The sequence below is a fragment of the Pagrus major genome, chromosome 6 (assembly GCF_040436345.1).
Source record: "Pagrus major chromosome 6, Pma_NU_1.0".
NCBI lineage: Eukaryota > Metazoa > Chordata > Actinopteri > Spariformes > Sparidae > Pagrus > Pagrus major.
In genome coordinates this window covers 18,114,281-18,134,523 of record NC_133220.1, presented here as the reverse complement: position 1 = coordinate 18,134,523, position 20,243 = coordinate 18,114,281, and the positions used below count along the sequence as shown (strand labels likewise).

The 20,243-nt window shown below is 39.3% G+C and overlaps 1 protein-coding gene across 1 annotated transcript; it reads right to left on the bottom strand.

Annotated features, from left to right (window-relative positions):
* Window positions 1–5,389: 5,389 nt before the first annotated feature.
* srsf3a (serine and arginine rich splicing factor 3a) lies at window positions 5,390–14,104 on the bottom strand. Its single transcript, XM_073468655.1, has 7 exons — window positions 13,997–14,104; window positions 13,275–13,330; window positions 9,842–10,052; window positions 9,622–9,756; window positions 7,464–7,502; window positions 7,289–7,375; window positions 5,390–6,099 (listed from the first exon to the last, which is right to left on the bottom strand). Exons 2-7 carry the CDS (start codon window positions 13,279–13,281, stop codon window positions 6,066–6,068), a joined length of 513 nt encoding a protein of 170 aa, XP_073324756.1. The 5' UTR covers window positions 13,282–13,330; window positions 13,997–14,104; the 3' UTR covers window positions 5,390–6,065.
* Between the last annotated feature and the right edge of the window lie 6,139 nt (window positions 14,105–20,243).

Genomic DNA, 20,243 nt, shown 5'->3' with positions numbered 1-20,243 from the left:
TTTTCTTCTGCTACCAACGGGCTTGAAGTTTGTGTCACTTTGCTCAGGTTGGGAGTCAGAAGGAAGATATGTTTCTGATGGCAGGGTTTGTAAAGATTTGTCTTTCTCATCCTCAGAGGAGTGTCCTTCCTTGTCTTGAAGAACTGATTGTTCAACACTGGGTTTTATATCATCGTCTACTCTGCCTTCAATCTCATACACCTGACCAAGGCCAGCATCTACTCTTTCTATGTCATCGGTGAGTACTTGCTTTGTATCATAGACATTATAATCCTCATTTGTCTGTTCTAAAGCCTCAAAGTTGTCTTCTTTTGTAGGATGCATGCCCTGTTTGTCATCAGGATTTGAATCTTCCTGTTTGGTGGCAGAATCATCAGTACTTTCCACAATCAACTCAGATTGGTTTGTGTCACTGACTTCAGCTTGGTCTATCAGGTTGTCAGAAATTATTTCAGACTTTTCTGTGGCATCAAGTGTCACACTTTCATAAGAGTGATCGATTTCATGCATCTGTGTCGAATAAACCTCCTGTTCATGCACTTTGTTTCCGGCATCCTCTGAATGTTGAGCAGCTCTGACTTCTTGACTCTGAAGAGTGTCCAATTTGTCCATTCCCTCCAGCCTGTAGCCGACTGATTCATCAAACACCTTAAAGTCGGACTCTCTTTCATAATTGTCTTCTTGAAGATTTTCACTTTTAGGAGCTAAACTTTCCAGATCAGTTTCTGGATAGTTTGATGTATTGGGGTTCTGGACCTCAGAAGAGTAATCTGGCATGATGTCTGCATATAAAGAGCTGTCATGTGTCATAGGCGTGACAACATCATTCTCACTGCCTTGACTGAATTGTTCTTGACTCGTGCTCTCTATTGCCACTAGCATTTGTGTTGTTTCCAGGGCTTCCTTACCCCTGAGACTTTCTACAACTTCATCTTTTTCTTCATGGTATGATTCAGCAACAGAGTCCTTGGCATGCTGTCGTCCTTTATTTCGACGACTAGAGCCCAGTTTTCTTCTGTTCCCAATGGGGTGTAAGTCTGTGTCGTTTTGTTGAGGTTGGAAGTCCAAAGGAGCATGTATTTCTGATTGCAGGGTTTGTGAAGAAGAGTCACTCTCCTCCATTTCAGAGAAGAGTCCTTCCTTCTCCTGATGAACTGTTTGTTCAGCACTGGGTTTTATATCATCCTCTACATGGCTTTCAACCTCATACACCTGACCTAATACACTGTCTACTCGTTCTATGCCACTGATCTGCGGTATCTTGGTATCCTCATTTGTCTGTTCTAAAGCCTTAAAGTTATCTTCTTTTGTAGGATGCTCGTCCTGTTTGTCATCAGGATCTGAATCTTCCTGCTTGGTAGCAGAATCATCAGCACTTTCCAACATCGACTCAGATTGGTTTGTGTTCGAGACTTCAGCTTTGTCTGTCAGATTGCCAGAAATTATTTCCGACTTTTCTGTGGCATCATGTGTCACATTATCAGAATAGTGAGCAATTTCATGCATTTCTGTTGGATTAACCTCCTGTTCATACACTTTGTGCACAGCATCCTCTGAATGCTGAGCAACTTTGACTTCATATAAGTTGAAATGCTCAATCATATCCTCATGTGTAGACAACTCCTCATTTGGTGATGAAACTATTGCTCGTTCAACACTGTATTGAGGTTCTGTATGCTCTCTTGAGCTGTTATTTTCTGTGGCTATCTCTGCTGTGATTGAACACTCTATATCTTCTGATTTTAAATGTGACTCCCTCACCAAATTGTTGTCCTGTGAATTTCCATCCTGCCTTAATAATTCGGTGTACTCATCTCCATCCTTGCTTTCTTTTTGTGTTACAGAATACACATTGGGAAGTTCTTCTGGCATCTCCACTGAATTTGATTGGTCTATTAGCTGTTGACCTGCTGTTGAAAGCAGTAAACTTGAAGCAGTAAGCTCAGAGATGCCAATATGAGCATATTCTTTGACCTCTGAAGTTTGAGCAGTGTCACGTGTGTCAATTCCTTCCTGGATGGTTTTCACTGATTTTTCCTGCACTGCTGTCTCTATTGTGAAAGACATTTTTGTTGTTTCAATGGATTCATTATCCCCGGTATGTCCAACAAGTTCCTCTGTAGGTCTGTGGTATGATTCTGCAACAGAGTCCTCGGCATGTTGTCTTCCTTTATTTCTACGGCTAGACCCCAGTTTTCTTCTGCTACCAACGGGCTTGAAGTTTGTGTCACTTTGCTCAGGTTGGGAGTCAGAAGGAAGATATGTTTCTGATGGCAGGGTTTGTAAAGATTTGTCTTTCTCATCCTCAGAGGAGTGTCCTTCCTTGTCTTGAAGAACTGATTGTTCAACACTGGGTTTTATATCATCGTCTACTCTGCCTTCAATCTCATACACCTGACCAAGGCCAGCATCTACTCTTTCTATGTCATCGGTGAGTACTTGCTTTGTATCATAGACATTATAATCCTCATTTGTCTGTTCTAAAGCCTCAAAGTTGTCTTCTTTTGTAGGATGCATGCCCTGTTTGTCATCAGGATTTGAATCCTCCTGTTTGGTGGCAGAATCATCAGTACTTTCCACAATCAACTCAGATTGGTTTGTGTCACTGACTTCAGCTTGGTCTATCAGGTTGTCAGAAGTTATTTCAGACTTTTCTGTGGCATCAAGTGTCACACTTTCATAAGAGTGATCGATTTCATGCATCTGTGTCGAATAAACCTCCTGTTCATGCACTTTGTTTCCAGCATCCTCTGAATGTTGAGCAGCTCGGACTTCTTGACTCTGAAGAGTGTCCAATTTGTCCATTCCCTCCAGCCTGTAGCCCACTGATTCATCAGGCACCTTAAAGTCAGACTCTCTTTCATAATTGTCTTCTTGAAGATTTTCACTTTTAAGAGATAAACTTTCCAGATCAGTCTCTGGATAGTTTGATGTATTGGGGTTCTGAACCTCAGAAGAGTAATCTGACATGATGTCTGCATATAAAGAGCTGTCATGTGTCATAGGCATGACAACATCATTCTCACTGCCTTGACTGAATTCTTCTTGACCCGTGCTCTCTATTGCCACTAGCATTTGTGTTGTTTCCAGGGCTTCCTTACCCCTGATACTTTCTACAACTTCATCTTTTTCTTCATGGTATGATTCAGCAACAGAGTCCTTGACATGCTGCCGTCCTTTATTTCGACGACTAGAGCCCAGTTTCCTTCTGTTCCCCATGGGGTGTAAGTCTGTGTCGTTTTGTTGAGGTTGGGAGTCCAAAGGAGCATGTATTTCTGATTGCAGGGTTTGTGAAGAAGAGTCACTCTCCTCCATTTCAGAGAAGAGTCCTTCCTTCTCCTGATGAACTGTTTGTTCAGCACTGGGTTTTACATCATCCTCTACATGGCCTTCAACCTCATACACCTGACCTAATGCACTGTCTACTCGTTCTTTGCGACTGATCTGCGGTATCTTGGTATCCTCATTTGTCTGTTCTAAAGCCTTAAAGTTATCTTCTTTTGTAGGATGCTCGTCCTGTTTGTCATCAGGATCTGAATCTTCCTGCTTAGTAGCAGAATCATCAGCACTTTCCAACATCAACTCAGATTGGTTTGTGTTACTTGCTTCAGCTTTGTCAGCTTCAGAATTTCCACCTTGTGTCACATTATCAGAGGAGTGATTGATTTCATGCATTTCTGTTGGATTAGCCTCCTGTTCGTGCACCTTGTTGACAGCATCCCCTGAATGCTGAGCAACTGTGAATTCAGATACATTGAAATCTCCTTTTTTTCCCTCATCAGTCTGCAACTTCTCGTTTGATGATGAAAATGCTGCTTGCCCAACACTGAATTCTAGTTCAGTATTTTCTCTGGGGCTGCTTTTATCTGTGGTTACCTCCGCTGTGATAGAGAACTCTATATCGTCTAATTTCACATGTGACTCACTCACCACATAGTTGCCCTGTAAATTTCCATCCTGCTTTAACAATTCTTTGCCCTGATCTCTTTCTTTGCTTTCTTTTACTGTTACACTTACAGTAGTTAACTCAGAGATGCCAAACGTATCTGCATTCTCTCTGAGTTCCTCACTCTGAGGAGTGTCAGTTCCTCCATGCTTGGTTTCCTCTAATTTAAAAGAATCAGACTCTTCTTTATTGTCGGTGGAAATTTCATCTTGGTCTGCTAGCAAATTTTCACTTTTGGGAACAAAACTTTCCAGGTTCACATCGGGAGAGTTTGTTGTAGTAGAGTTACGAATCTCAGAAGAATAATCAGGTGTATTGGCCAAGAAAGAGCCGTCATGTGTTGCAGACTCAGTCCCTTGACTTAATTCTTCCTGCCTCTGAGCTTGGAATGTTTTTTTGGTTTCATTACCCCTTGTCTGTTCCTCAACTTTCTCTCTAGGTTTGAGGTATAATTCACAGTCCTTCACATGCTGTCCTCCTTTATTTCTTCGACTAGACCCCAGTTTTCTTTTGTTTGCAGTGAGTTCTGGTGAAGGTGGTTTTTGGGTCTCAGATTGTGAATTATCAGGATTATCAAATACATTTAATGATTCACTTTTTTCTTCTGATATGAAGGGTTGTGCTACAGATTTACTGTCTGTTATGTGGAACTCATCAGCTTCAGACGTTTTATTTTGGTTTGCTACCCGACGGCGTGAACCAATTCTTTTTTTCTTTCCACTTTGAGCCGACATGACTTCTAATCTTCTCTCCTAGAGCATGAGACATTCAGTTATGCAATGAGTCAGCAAATCACATTGAGATCTAGCACACATCAGCATCAGATAACATCAACTGAATCTCGAGAAAATATATACAACAGTAAATATGTACTAATAATTTCTGTCTCCATAAACTAATGGGAAACAAAACAATTTCATTCTCCAACTAGACGTACACGATTTTAGATACTTATGGCTTAATACTACTGTATACTGCTTGGTCACTCATTAGTCATTTCCTTTTAAAATGATTAACTGCTCTACATATGTTCAACAGGAAACAAGAACGGCTTGAGAAACAATTACAACTGAAAAATGATTTCAGGCCTTTTACACAATTGTTAAAACGCCACATGTACTCACCACCCCAATCTGGCACCTTTGTCGCCTCACAACATGAGCCGCTTTGTAATGTCATCTGCCTATGCTGAACGGTAGTTACATTTCACACGAAGGGGTTGTTCCTTTACTGCAACTGTGACTGATAGTTTCCTGTGTGGGTTATACTTGCAGCCTTTATCAGGCAACAGCAACAACATCCACTACTTCCTGAACTGAATCAAGCTTAATTTTCCATATTTCCTTACATTTGATTGTTGTATATGGTGAGATTTTACATAATTTAAATCTGATTAGTGTATGGAAGTATTCAAACAAAAAAAAGCAAGACATGGAGATCATGTCACCTTGAAAAAACATTTATTGAACAAGTTGTTAAACTGCATTAGCACAAACTGTCAGAGTTCAGAGAACCATGCAAAGTTGAATAAATGCCTTCTTTTGCAAAAGTGACACGGGTAAAATACAGAATTACAGATGATGTTTTAGGCTTCAAGGATAGCCTGCAAGTAGCAGCACCACTATTTACAACATGTGTTGCCAGTTTGCTTTCTGTCACTAGTATAAAGTATACATAGTGATGCAGCTCACAGCAACCCAACGCCAGTAATAAAAGAGTGGACCAAGAATTAAAAAAAAAGAAAAACCCCTCAACAAAAATGAATAAAAACATCACATGAGCTTTAATTCAACAGTTAAAAACAGGATGGTAATGTAAACCTAAACCCAGTATTCCATTTCAAAACATGCAGGGGAAGAAATAATTCTGTATCCTTTATAGAGCAAAACTTAAAGAAAAAAAAAATGTTCCAGTGAAATGGGCAAATCTTTCCATGAGAACTGAAAGATGAACACCTCTGGTCCTTTGCTGTTAATTTGACAGACTGCTATTACATAAAATGCATCATGACCAACCTAAGACTGCCTTGAGCTGTCAAACACAATTTAAAAAGAAAAACGTGACTATAAAAACCGTGGTTTTTCACAACCGTAGCAGGATCCTGCTGATGAACCATCGTTTACGGCCTTTCTTTCCTCTCAGACGTGGAACGACTGTAAAATAGACAAAACTGGTGAGTAAACACAAAATGACTGGGATAAGATTAAGTATTAAGCCCTGTCCAGACCAAAGATTTACAACAAGATGAGTTGAAACTAGGGCCCGGCCAATTCAAAGCGGCTAATTATTGCCTATCTGAGAATAAAACTTACCTGACAGATGACGATGTTAACACTTCCTAATAAAGCGCAGAAAATATGACTTGGTTTTCCTTAGATATGATGTCCTTGCACTATTTATCCAGTAGAGCATGAGGGGGTCATGACGTGCTTCGTTGTGTCGGTCATGTTTACCTATTTATGTTAGCAAGGTAAAGGTAGGCTGACCTAGCTTAACATTAGTGCTGGGCAGTGGGGGAGAGGGGAGGGGTGACAATCGTGCTTAGTGAAATGCATTGCTGGCCTGGAAGTAAATTAATAATGTAAGGTTAACATCCCTATCCTTTATCCATGTCATTTACAAACATTTAATCAGCCTATATATCAGTTATCAGAATTTTTACTCCCCAATATCGGTATCAGCCCCAAAAAATCCATATAGGTCAGACCCTAGTTGAAACTTGCGACAACTTGCAATGTGCCTGTCTGCAACATACTGAAAACCTGCCAGTTTACACCAATTGCAATGACTGTACTTCTGTTTTTATAGCTGGATACTAGTTGTTGTGTCTTAAAATATGAATAAGCATAGTCACAGTGAGTAACTTGCTACAGTTGTATTTATAGTATTGCTGAAATAGCTAAAATAACAGGTGCGTTTGTAGCGAGTGTGGCTGAGTGGGTGAGAGACAGCGAGCGGCCGAGAGTGATGGTGAATGTGAACAGCAGAAAAAGCAGTTTCCAGTGTAGCAGTAAATTTAAATTGTAAGGCTTGCGTCAGACAGAAGCTGATATTCCTCAAACAAATTGATGAGATGAGATGAGTTGACTTAACCAGCTTGCACTCCACGAGGCACTGATTGGCAGGTGAAACAGGTGACGGGCCTTACGTTCCAAAACCAGCGTGACCGACTTGACACGCCGAGTCGCAAGTGACACCATCAGCCAGCCGGAGTCAAGCTGAGACGGCCAGTTCCCACCGCTGCAACTTTCCCCTTAAATGCTCCAAAAACGGTTTAGCCTCAACACAAATCTTTGGTCTGAACTAGCCTTTAGAGTACAGTGTGATCATAATCAATCATACCTCCTTGACCGTGAGAAGGATCTTGAGCGCTTATTATTCTTGTCTCTGGAGAGAGAACGATATCTGCGTCTGTCTCTCGAAAGAGACCTGATGAACAAAACCAAAAAACACAAATTAATATGACATCATTTATTTGACAAACGCACAAATTCAATATAAACAGGTAGAAGCTTACCTGCTGCGACTGCGGCTTAGACTCCTCCTCTTCGGGGATCTACAGTGCAGGTGAAGTTGAAAAATGAAACGAACATTAGGAAAGAGAATCTAACCCTTCCTCTAACTAAAGCAACCTTTGGTATTCGTGATCCTTAAAGAGACATGGGTTACACGTGGAACCGTGGTTACACGTAGTTCCTTGTCTGTTAATAGAAGGATCATCTGCATCAAGATCAACTCATTAAAGGAAACTTTGTCCAATGAGCACCAATCATGGAGCCGTACTCCAGAATGTAGAACAAAATCAGGGCTCGACATTAAGACATTACTGGACAAACACCAAGTAAAATATGTTCCAACTTAATCATGAAAAATGGAAAAACATATTCTTTGATGATCTGTCCACGGCAATGCTGCCATTAATGTTTTTTAAGCAACACTGGACACACACAGCTTGCACACAATGATCTACACAAAGTTATTGCTAAATGTAAACAGCTCTTTTCTGTTGACGTGATCAGGCTGAGACCATCAGTAACCTTCATGTGTTGGCTCTAAAGATCACTGACATTCGAAATGTGATATTTAACTTAAAAAACTTCTGTGCTTGAGGTGAAAGGATATTTTCTTGGAAAAGAGTGATCATATATAAAAAAAAAAAGTCAAAACACTTTTTTCCAATTAATATCACTCAAGGTGACTTAATGTCAAGCCATGACTTTGCACTCCGCAGCAATTACACTGTGAACATCCAATACAATTTTGGAAATGAAAATCAAAGACTGACGGCAAAGTTCCTTGACCACAACTTTTGATCTTTAGATTTTTGCAGCTCTGCACTGAAATTGCTCTTAATTACAAAACTCTTGATGGAAAACTGTCAAGCAGCTCTGAAAGTTAGATTAAGCATAAAAACTACAAAGAGCAGGATAAAATCAACTTACTATTCTGGGGGATTTTGACAAGATAGAAATGACGCAAGGAAGCCAGACTGATGGTGAGGGAGGTCGAATTGCAGAGAGGATTTGCCACATGATGCAAATGTTGGCGATATGAAGTTGCTTGGTGGCTGGTTGGAAGGGGTAGTTGTAGAGTTTCCCTGCCTTTTTTTGGGGGGAAGGATGGGAAGGGATGTAAGCCAAGGGCTGTTCCCGTTGACACAGAAGTTGTGTGGAGAATAGAGAGAGTAAAGACGCTGATTGGTTGATAATGTGAAGTGGGCCGCTGTCGATTGGGTTAAGGTTGGAGGAAGAAGAGGAGGATGCTGGGAACTGCATGCTCAGGAACCAAAAGGTTGGTGGAACCTGACGACTGGCGGTGGTGCGCCTGGGTCATGTGACAACACCAGCCAAGCTGATTGGGGCTCGCTGGTCAGCAGTCACATGATGCTGAAAGAGGACTAGTTGACTGACTCAGATGGTGAGAAGCGTGGTGGTGACTCTGCAACGGGGTTCAGTTTTATTAATAGATGGCAACTGAACTCAGAAAGAAAACAAAGTTTACACCTGCAGAAAGTAATTCTAGAAAGTACCTATAAAAATGTTGGATGGATGATGAAGTGCTAACTGTGCCTCTTAAGATGTCCCCGTAAAGCAATATCACTCTAGTAGAGCTTGGTCTTTTTACAGACATACTGTTGTAAGAGTTCATAAATAGTCAAGCAAAAGATAAAAAATAACCTTAAATTGATTAAATAAGTTTGTTTAAAATATCAATCCAATTAACACATTAACGAAAGGGAGTAACATCAATATATCAAAACCTGAAGCAGCCAGATCCACAGATTATCTATTGATGAACTCTCTTTTCTTTATGTGCCAATAATAATAATAATAATAATAATAATAATAAGTTTATTTTACCAACATGATCTACAGCAGTAACAGTGCTTACAAATGAATTCAAGCAATGCCATGACCAATCAGAAACTTTTCCTCCTACTTGGCTTAAAGGCTAACAAACCTTCAACAGGTCTGAGATCTATGGATTTAAGATTGTTTGGCAGTGCAGGAGGTTGTTAGTTTTGAACGGCTTTGCCGAACTAACAAATATTTGGAAGGAGTACAAAAACAAATCTTACAATGTGTGGGGAATGTGATTATTTGTCATTTGTGCTTTTGAAAAACATGTTTAAATGAAACAGTACCTGCGTAATAATAATACATAATAATACATACCTGCGTCTGACTGGAGGACTACGTCGTCTTACATCTTCACGAGGGCGTCTACTCCAGGATGGAGGAGGACCCCGGCTCCTTGAGCGCTTTTGCCCGGTGGATAACTCGACACGCACTCGACAGCCACACATGTTTCTTAACAAAAAGGTGTCACATGAGAGGAAAGTGCAAAAAAGAAGCACTACAAAAAGAGCTACTGAAAATGTGCTGAGGGAGTTACCTTCCATCCAGTTCTCTCACGGCATCAGATGCATCTCTAGGATCTTCAAACTCTACAAAAGCAAAGCCTGGGGGATTCCTGGCGACCCAAACACTTCTTAAAGGACCATAGTAGCCAAAAGCTCTTTCTAACTCTGTCTTGTTTCCATTGTTTCCTAGATTCCCAACGTAAACTTTGCAGTCAAGGGGACAGTCTCTATTAAGAGCAGGGTCTGACAGAAAAAGACACAAACACAAACATGGAAGACATGACGAATGTTGCTTACACATCATTATAACTTATTCTTATTCTATCATTTTGGGTTGAGTAATTCCAAACCACCACATCTAAATGACCAACATTTACCTTCATTAGAATTTTTACTTTTTGGTGTTAAGTACATGGTTTGAATGCACTAAGGCTCGTTTTGCCCAATTTAATCTGTGTCTTTAATTAGGGCTGAACGTTGAGAAAAGGATTTTTAATGGGGATGTTGTTATCAAATTTTCTTCAAGAGTCCGATTCCATATGCCAAACAGCACCAAAAGGTCTTTGTTCAAAACTATTAAATAAAATTAATGATCTCATGAACGACAGTATAATTGAGAGAATGCAACTCCTGAAACTTGCAATCCCAAAAAGGGGGAACATATATCTGTTGGACCTATAAAAACACTCAGTCCAATCACATTTGTACAGCTGTGTTGAGGCTCTCCCCTCAAAAATGATCTTTGGCTGTGTGAGTACAGACACCAGATAGCAGAGGGACCTTTAACCACCAACCAAGTTTAATTTTGGTCTACTCACAGACACGTGATATGATCTGTAGTCTGCGTCATTTTAACCAGCAAAAGCAATGGTTAAAAATGTCTTAATGTGTCATCTGTCAAAGATTCAGCCTACTGTCTACAGTGAGATTGCCATACTACTATTATCACTGGTTGTCTAAAACCTTTGCTGGAAACGTTAAATTAGAAAGCAGGGCATCTCTGTGACAACACTTGATTTATAGGATTTTAACAACAATTTGAGGACGTTGTTTTCCTCAATGTGCCAAAAACAGAATTTCCTATCTGGTTATTTTATCTATAATCAATTTTATATTTATCAATTGCATGTCAATTTAGAATATGGCATACTTTGCTATATTTATAATATGAGCTTCTTGAACTTTTAGCCTCCTCACAGGAGGCACTAATGTAATCACACTGTGAGAACAGATCAATGCCGTAGAGGAAGTCCTTCTGACAAGGCAAAGCATTTATTGCAGTCCTGCTTTAATGTTCCAGATCACAGTGATAACGCCACAGAATCTGCTATGGTTAGCATGCCCAGCCTGAGTAAACACACTGTAAAACTGAAAATATTTCAATATAACAACCAAATATAAAAGTGTATTTGTGCATAAATTACCACATCAAATGAAAGCAACATCAGAACTCTTGAATTTCTTGGATAATCTTAGAGATAACTGTGATATTTCAAAGAGATTATCATCTCTCTCACCAGTTCTTTGCCTGCAACATTCATTCAAGTGAGTCACTACCTGCTAGACAGGCAGTAATTATACAAATGCTTCAGATACTATGGTTTCTCTCAGTAGTACAGGTTTCCCAGTGTTTAATGGCAGAGGTTGGCCACCTCACGTTATGACTTTTGAAATGACACATTAACCTCTAGGGGAAAAGAGCAGAGGCACTATTTCACACAGTAAATTTCTTTAGTGTGACTTCTTTCTGGGCCGTCACTTAACAGCTAAACGAATCATGAGACTAGCTGTGTCACGATCTGAGAGGCTGTTCAGACCTGGTATCAACATCTGTCTTGATAGATCCGATCACAAGGAGTACAGGTGTACTCAATATGCATTGAAATCCCTCAATATGCATTGAAAACTGATCATTCAGACCACATTCGGAGATGAAACATTGAAGGACCGTCTGCTCAACCGACGTCCTCCGCAAAACAAAAAGAAGCCTTAAAACAGGCAGAATGGATTACACACAGTCTGATTTCCATGTGGTTAAATGTAGTGAAAATGACATGTTAAGGCATGCTTAACCTGCCAATGTTAGCAGCAGATTTTAATGAACACACTGTTTTTTTGAACTGCTCCAGGCACTGAACTAGTAACCACAATATCCCTGCGCACTTTTGAGAGTTGCTGGGTGAGGAGAAACTTAGAAAATGCAATACATTAAGTTGTTGATGAAGGTTCTCAGTCATTCAGGTTATGGTAATTATAAGTGCTGTATCGTAGGCAACTGGACATGTTTCAGTTTCTTGAAGACGTGTCACCTCTCATCCAAGAGGCTTCCTCACTTCTAACTAACTGGAGGGGAGTGGCAGGCTTTTAAACTCTGTGTGGGAGTGTCCTTACAGCATCATTAAGGACACGTGTGAGCTCTGAGTTTCAGAGTCATTAGGGCCACTTGTGGGTCGTTGACTTAACCGTCCTTCACGTGCGTTGCTCGGGCTAGGTGAGCTCAGATGTAAACGGTTGTTAAGCTGTCTGGGGAGGGAACTGGGGAGTACAGCATTGTAGGTGGGTGATAAGTAATGTGGTAGTCCACCTCCTCTGTTCGAAGACGGTCGTTCCAGTTTGACATAGATGGATTATTTTACTTATTTTAATGATTTTTTGCCGGTTAAGTCAACGACCAACAAGTGGTCCTAACGACTCTGGAAGTCAGAGCTCATACTTGTCCTTAACAACTCTGTAAGGACACACCCACACAGAGGAATGTCTCAATTCCTAAAATGCTCCTAAACACTTTAAAATCTACTTGCACTGTGTAAGAATGTTTACAACTTCATTGTCATAGTCCAGTTTATACCATTTTATACTGTCATATTTATATCAAACTGCCATATTTATATCTATATTTATATCCAACCCCAATACTGACATACCTATTCCACACTATTTATATCTCCGGACTTTATATTCCCGAATGTCTCTTAGCTGTACATATTTTATTTTTATTTTTAGATCTATATTTCTATTTTATTTTATATTCTTATATTTCTATTTTCTGCTTTTTCTGTACATATTCACTTATATTGTCTGGACAGAGGGAAACACAATTTCAATTCTCTGTATGTCTTGTACATATTGCAGTTTTGACAATAAAGTCGACTTTGAACTTTGAACTTGAACTTTGAATGCTCCTCGAGGAGAGAGGAGATGGGAGGCCTCCTATCCTCTCACTTTCTCTTCCTCACCTGCTCCACTCGCATCTCATGTGGGAACTAGGAAGGACTAAGACGCGAGGAGAGGAGGCAAGAAAAGGATTCAAGGTTGTACGACGGGAGAAATGAAAAGAAGGGCAGGTCTGAACAGACTCTCGATGGCTTACCATGCCAGCTAAACAATTCCCCTGAGGGAAACCCTGTAGTGTTTGAAACTGAAGTAACAAGTAACAACAGGAAGTAACAAGGCATGGTATCTTACCTCCCATTTCACTAAGTTGAAATATATTCTTGTTTGAATCCTACAATCAGATGTGCCTGAAATAAAAGAAAAAGATTAAAAACCTGTTGATACATGCTGACACGTGTGAAATAAAAGTCAACCACAAGTTATTGTTATCTGATTCAAACTCAAGAGGAAACCGTGGTATTAGTTTTAATAATCGACCACATGTCTCCCTAGCTTCAACGTTGTCCTCGTCTCTGCAGTCACATTTTACGTTACTGTACTACCTGCCATTAAAGTCCTGCCATGAAACTATAATAAGAGCTGGCTAATTGTGTCATGGACACGTCAGTCTAGCCACTTAACGTTAACCGTACATAAACAGTTAGCAAGCTACCGCTAGCTAGCAAACAAAAGTAGTCAGGATTCATTAGCTTGTGCGTACCAGCTACCCGTGAGACACATAATAACGCTTTGTTAGTTTAAAACACAAATTGGCCAAATTACACAAACACTGCACAAAACTGGAACTCTTGTGTCCAACTTGGCTACAAAATATTTACGCTACCCGGATTCCCAAACAGCTATGCAAACATTAACGCCATGCTAGCTACAGATGGTGGCAGCGAGTTAGCACATTTAGCATGAATCACGTCGAAACGGCTAAAAAATGATTTGAAAGCACGCTAAAATATGTTACATGATACCCAACATGGCTAGACCCAAGCAGGCCAATGTGTTCGATAAATGAGGCTCACCTTTTGTGGCTGCAATTGACAGATAATATTAGCAGTAGGTTTCACGCCGCCCGTCTCAGTTATTGCTAGCCTGACTTGTTGTTAGCATGTCAGTCGCAGACGCAACAGCCCGCTCTTCTTCTTTATGTGTATTGGCAACGTTGCAAGCACACAGCGCCACCTGCTGCACCGGAGTGGACAGTCACAACACAGTGCACACTGTAATCCTCATACAAATTCTCCTGTCAACTTAAAAAATAGAAATTTAAAGACATTATCCGAGGAAAGATTTCTCAGAGAGCTTCTTTACAAACATCTATTCTTTGCGAGGGATGCACAGCACCACCTATAGACAGACTTTGTATGCATTTTGTAGGTCAAGTACAAGGTTAAATCTACATTTATTGAACAAACACGCTGGTAAATATTTCTGCAAAACAGGGAAATCAACAGCCCAGCACACGATGATTTGTTGAACATCTGATACAAATTAAGAGAGCCTCAGTGAGCCACTTCAGTTTTCCAATCGCTTCAGTTTTCTCCCATCTCCATCACCATCCTCATCTACTCTGTTGATAAACAGGTGGAAAGATGGATAGGGTTTTGAAGCTGACGAAACCGAATGGGAAATTGCTGTGTTATGTAAATCACAAACAGAAGAGATGAAAACAAAATATAAAAAGCCATAAATACTAAAGTTCAACTATAGTAACATAATGATGTGGGTACAATGATAGACACAATACTTTAGTGCAAGTACACAACATTACACTGTGTTACAACTGTACAGAAACAGATGTTTTGCTTTCTTGGCAAATACCCTTTCTTTACCTTTGAGTATTTTTTCTCTCCACTCATTGATGACTTTAATGTTTAACCTCCTGTGCTTTAAGGATAAAGATGGTCTCTTAACAGTTGTTCATGTTTCTGTCTCCTTCAGCCTAGTTTTCCACTGTGTGGCTTTTTTTCCTTAAAATTATCCCCTCCCCTTCCATATCATCTATAATATTTTTAAACACAAAATGGCAACATGCCTGTATATCTGTCCTAATGAAAAACACATGGGAGTGTTCAACAGCAACACAGACAACAGAAAACAATACAGGAAAGAAAAAAAGTACTGTACTCAAGTATTTTTTTCTCAAGATACTTGTACTTTAAGAGGATACTTCTACTCCACTATATTTATTTTACAGTTTTAGTTTATTTGAGATTAGTATTCCCAATAAAAATCACATTGCAAAATACAATACAACTTTAAAGATTGGGGTTCCTAATCATTTTGCTTTGTAGCCATGTTTTTTTTCTCCTCATAAACTCAGTTTATTTTAAATAAGAGTTTAAGGTCAAAAGAGGTGACACCAAGAGAAAAACGTCCGAAAAATTAAATTCAAGATTAAATTGCAGAAGTGTTTTTTTCTTCTGTTTCCTATGAATCATCTCACAACCACCCAGATTCATCATGTGACCCTCGACCCACAGTTTGGTAACCACTGGATTTAAATACCTATATATAAGTATCTAAAACTAGTCCAACTTTCGCTAATAATGATGTTATCACGTCAGCCACAAGGGGCTGTTTACTACAAAAATAAGTGTGTTTTTGATACTTTAGGAAGGCTAAATTTACCAAGACGATAGGCTTTAGTATTTTTTTTACTTTGTTCATAGTTTTACTTAAGAGAATCTGAGTGACTGCTAAGAGAAATAAGAAAATGACTTATTTTCAAGAGGTTTTAATTACTGACATTTGCATGCAAATATCCAGTAAATGTGCAGTGTAAAAGAGAAAACCCATTGCCTTAAACAGAGAGCCCGAGAAAACCCCCACATTTATGTCACGTAACGTTAAATGCATTGTGCAAAGCAGTGCCGAGTATATCATGTAGTTGTTATGTTATGTGTTGACAGGAAATAAAAACTTCATTCATGCAGTTTGACCTTAAAAACAGAAAAACAGTTACAGCTGTGCAGGGAAGTAACTCCACAGAGCGGGAGGGTTATTGCTCAACATGGTGAAAACACCACAAACGACCCCTTGTCAGAGTTCAGGGGGTGGTGGTTAGATACCGTATGTACACTTCCTGTATCGAGACACATTCAAGAAATAGCTGGTGTTGAGCAGAAGAAGAGGTGACAGGAACAGAAGTCCTTGTACCTCTCTGACCATATTTCTAACCGCTCTCTCCTCACACTGCAGAACGAAACATAAGACAGGAAAATAATGCGTAATTAATCTTTCTTTATTTCATGCTGGAAGTGGTGTGATGGTGAATTATCTGCTTTACATGTCACCACACAAGCCCTAATTATAGTCTTCATTACATTTTGGAGTCAGGTGTGGCTGACTTTGTTTTGTGGCATCATCTTTAAACTAATTTCTTATCAGTCTTGTTTGTAGTAATTAAGGATGCCACTCCCTAATATGTTTGGTTAGGGCTCTTAATGCCATTGTGAGCTGTCAAGTTAACTATCAAGCATTCACTGACACCCTCGACTCGAATTTTGATTAATGATCGCCTGCACATGACAGATGAAATTACCATGTGCTCAATTTTCTTGTAAGTCTGAATGTAAGTTAGATAATGATGAATGATGATGAGGAGAGAGTGTTGCTTTACATTCAACTTCAGCTCTTGTTTTGTTGATGTCACAAACCAATGTTTCTGACTTCACTGAGACCCACTCAGTGAGGAAAAGTATTGAAGTGTTAACTTTTCTCGGGGCCACAAACTGTTTACACACTGGATGACGGTGATGGAAAGTGGAAATAACCAAACTGCATTTTAATTACACCAAATAAGGAGATGTGTCATGTTTTATGTATTATGGGCTCAACATGAATACATACACTCAGTCTGCAGTTTATTAGGTACACCCTGCTGAAATTAATGCAGTCTAATACAACAGTCCTGCAATTATTCCCTCCTACATGAAGGTTATGATATTTAATATTCTGGAGCACTGGTTGTCAACCTGTCATAGGGACCTCCAAGGGGGTCATGAATTAATTTCCAGGGGTCGCCAGATGGCTGTGGAGAAAAAATTAAATAACATAATTTAACAGAAACACCCCTCCGAAGAAATCCAGATAGACGAATTTAGGGTTTTTTTGGTTAGTGCTGCCTTAAAAGTAGTTTCAACATCAATCACGGATACAGAGCACATCAAATCTATTGTATTTCACCAGGTTTTACAGCTGGAGTGTCTGAGACCCCAAACAAAAATAATGCATCATTTTCTGTAGAATTGTGAAACATGTCATTAGTTCAATATAAGCGTTTCTCTTACATAAGGAAAAGTCATGAAGTTGACTGAGATGAAAATTAGACTTACGTTAAATGCAGTTAAATGTTTCTATTCAGACCAGAATATAAACAGACACAATGGCAACAAAAGGAGCCACACATCTTGAAGTCTTGTACTCTTTTATTGCAATCATGCATGACAGTAATCCAGTGCTGACGCTACTAAACAAACAAACTCCCATGATAGTGAGGGGGAATCACAGATCCTGAAAATGAAATGAATAATTGAATACAGACATTTTGTATTTAAAAAAAAAAACCCTGCTGCCCAACTTTGTGGTTTTCCAATTATTTGCACATACGTGTGGTTTGACCACAGTCTGTGATGGAATGTAACTGAGTACATTTACCTATAATTTCAAGGCACTTGCACTTTACTTGAGCTCTTTTTCTGCCACTTCTTACTTCTACTTCACTACATTTCAGAGGGAAATATCGTGCTTTTTATTCCACTGCATTTTTCTAAAAGTGATACAAAACAAATGATTGTGAGGATCGTAAACCAGCCGTACATTTTCAGTACATATTCAGAACATATTCAAACATTTTAATTATTTCCCTCTCAAATAACTGGAATAGAGAAGAACAGAATAGCTTTATTGACCAGACGTAGCAGGAACATATAACCACAAACATGTCCACAGGGTTAAAAACAAAAACAAAAAACAACACATTAACAAAACAAAGATCTCTTAACTTTACAGCTTTATACAACCTTATAACTTTACAGCTACAACATAAAATGCTTCTTATACATAATAATAATCCAATATATACTATACTACTGTACTGTAATGTATAACAAAGTGCTGTAACACTGACAAGGCTAATCTGTTTGCACAATAAATACTTTCACTTCACTTTACTTTTCATTTGAAATTTTCAATATTTGACTTTAACTTATGATGCAGTATTTTCACACTGTTGTATTGTGACTGTAAACTATCTTTATAACTTTCTGCATTCAGTAAACTCCAACCTTTTATATGATTATTATCCTGATATGTAGGCTGACTTTAAACCAGTCGTCACAACTGATTATTTAAGAAAGTTACAAAAAGATAAAAAGCATAATATACCGTCATTCAAGCAGCGAGGAATCATTTATTTAGGGTACTTGGCAGACGCGCAAGTAAAGAACTGTTGCTTCAGGGGGCAAAAGTTCAGGGATAAAAGGGATCACTCAGGAGATTACTCCATGTACGTAACACGGATGCCTAGAACACAAACAAAGAGCATTATGTTGCTCAGCTTTATTTTAGTCGCAGCATGCATGTTTGTGTGGGAGCCAGTGTTTCTCTAACCTTATCCATGTCTTTATATCACCAAATGAAGAGTTAAGCCCTGTTTGTTTTGCTTGTACATATCCCCCCGCTGCCATAGGATTCTCCTTTAGCCGTTTAAATGAAACATCTTTTTTTTTTTTTTCTGCCTCCACTCAGGGCAGTGTTTTTCAATCAGATTAGTACAGCACATTCTGTTCTGTTTCACTTCCTGATGACTGTGCAGCCTGTATCCCTGAATGAACTCACCCGCGTGCTTCTGGTTACACCAAGACACTCATTCAGGCACACATATTCTCGCAAATACTTGTCAGATTTGAGTACTTCCTACAATATTTAGCCCAGTAAATGTCTCAGCCAATTATCAAGAAGCCCTTCTGTTTATTGGTTTACTTGAACAAAGAAAACAAGACTTTTTTAAAAAAAAAACTACAGAGCTAATCTTTCTCACTCAGAGCAATAGCAGGCTCTAAAGCTGAAAATCTGAGTGATAAATCTACACAAATAAGTTAATTGTGGTCATATTAAACAGCCACAAACAGTTTATTTAACTTTTAACTGTATGATTTTCCTGTTTCCGACCAGGTTGCTGCTTTCAACAGAACAGAAACAAGATGTTCAAGATGTTTCAGGAAGGAAGAAAACATCTCAGGCCATGTGTTGCTATAGAAATCTATTCATGCATTTCGGTTCAGCTCAGGTCAGTCGAGTTCTTTTCTGACCTCCACTTATGCACACAAGACGAAGGGGGAAGTTGCCAACAAAGCTACCAGTACACCGCAACTCAGACGAGGGTTTGGGAAAACAAACACAATCTCTGCCTGGGCTGGAGTCAACTGCCTCGAGTTTTTAAAAATGAATCCATGTATTTATTGTTAATAGCATCAGGTGGGTGGTCTTGTCATTAGACGACAAAGCCACAGTTGTTTTGTTTCTGTACTATTGTTTGTTTTTAATGTGAATAAAATGTACCAATTCAAGGAATGTGTCAAACTCACTGTCTTCCTCTACGTGACTGCTCAGAAGATTACTCAGCCAGGTTACAACATCCCTTTTGAGGTTTGCAGAATCAGGTTCACGTGTATAATGTCACCTTTATAATTAACAGGATCATCATGTTCCCTTCAATAGCTATCTGGCTGTCTGCCAGCCGTGTGAGTGTGGTGAGACAGTGTCCTCACCATCTCTGACTGTGGGATTCACCCCTGCTATAAAAGTTTTAACTGTCTCAGCGCCTCAGCTCAAGAGCTTGAACTCTTGCACTTGATTAAATCCCACACCAAGAACTGATGCCATATTTTCAAGCTTCTAATGCAAAGATGTGATAAACATAAACACAAGCAGCAGCCATGAAACATATTGTAAACATCCTGTATGGACATAATAATGTATCCTCATCCTCGGACCACAAAAGCAGAAAAGCAAAGCCATAAAAATCTTTTACGACTCTTATGGGAACTGTTCTTGCACACCCCCCTCTCCTGTTTATTAACTCTGTGTGCAACCATTAACACAATAATTTAAACACAAAAGCAGATAAATTCACCTGATACTTTATATTCTATATGCATGATGCCAAAAACAAGCTTTCATTCGCTTTTGGTGCACAGGAGACAGTTAAATGTCTTTTAATCAAGTTAGACTTTGCCATACTTTCTACAGTTACTCTCTGCAAAA

Bases quoted from the DNA above. Each gene is read 5' to 3' on its own strand.
- srsf3a (XM_073468655.1), bottom strand. The intron at 7,503-9,621 runs GTATGTATTATT...CCTGCACTGTAG, and splicing joins AGTCCTCCAGTCAGACGCAG to ATCCCCGAAGAGGAGGAGTC. The intron at 7,376-7,463 runs GTAAGCTTCTAC...TTTGTTCATCAG, and splicing joins CTAAGCCGCAGTCGCAGCAG to GTCTCTTTCGAGAGACAGAC.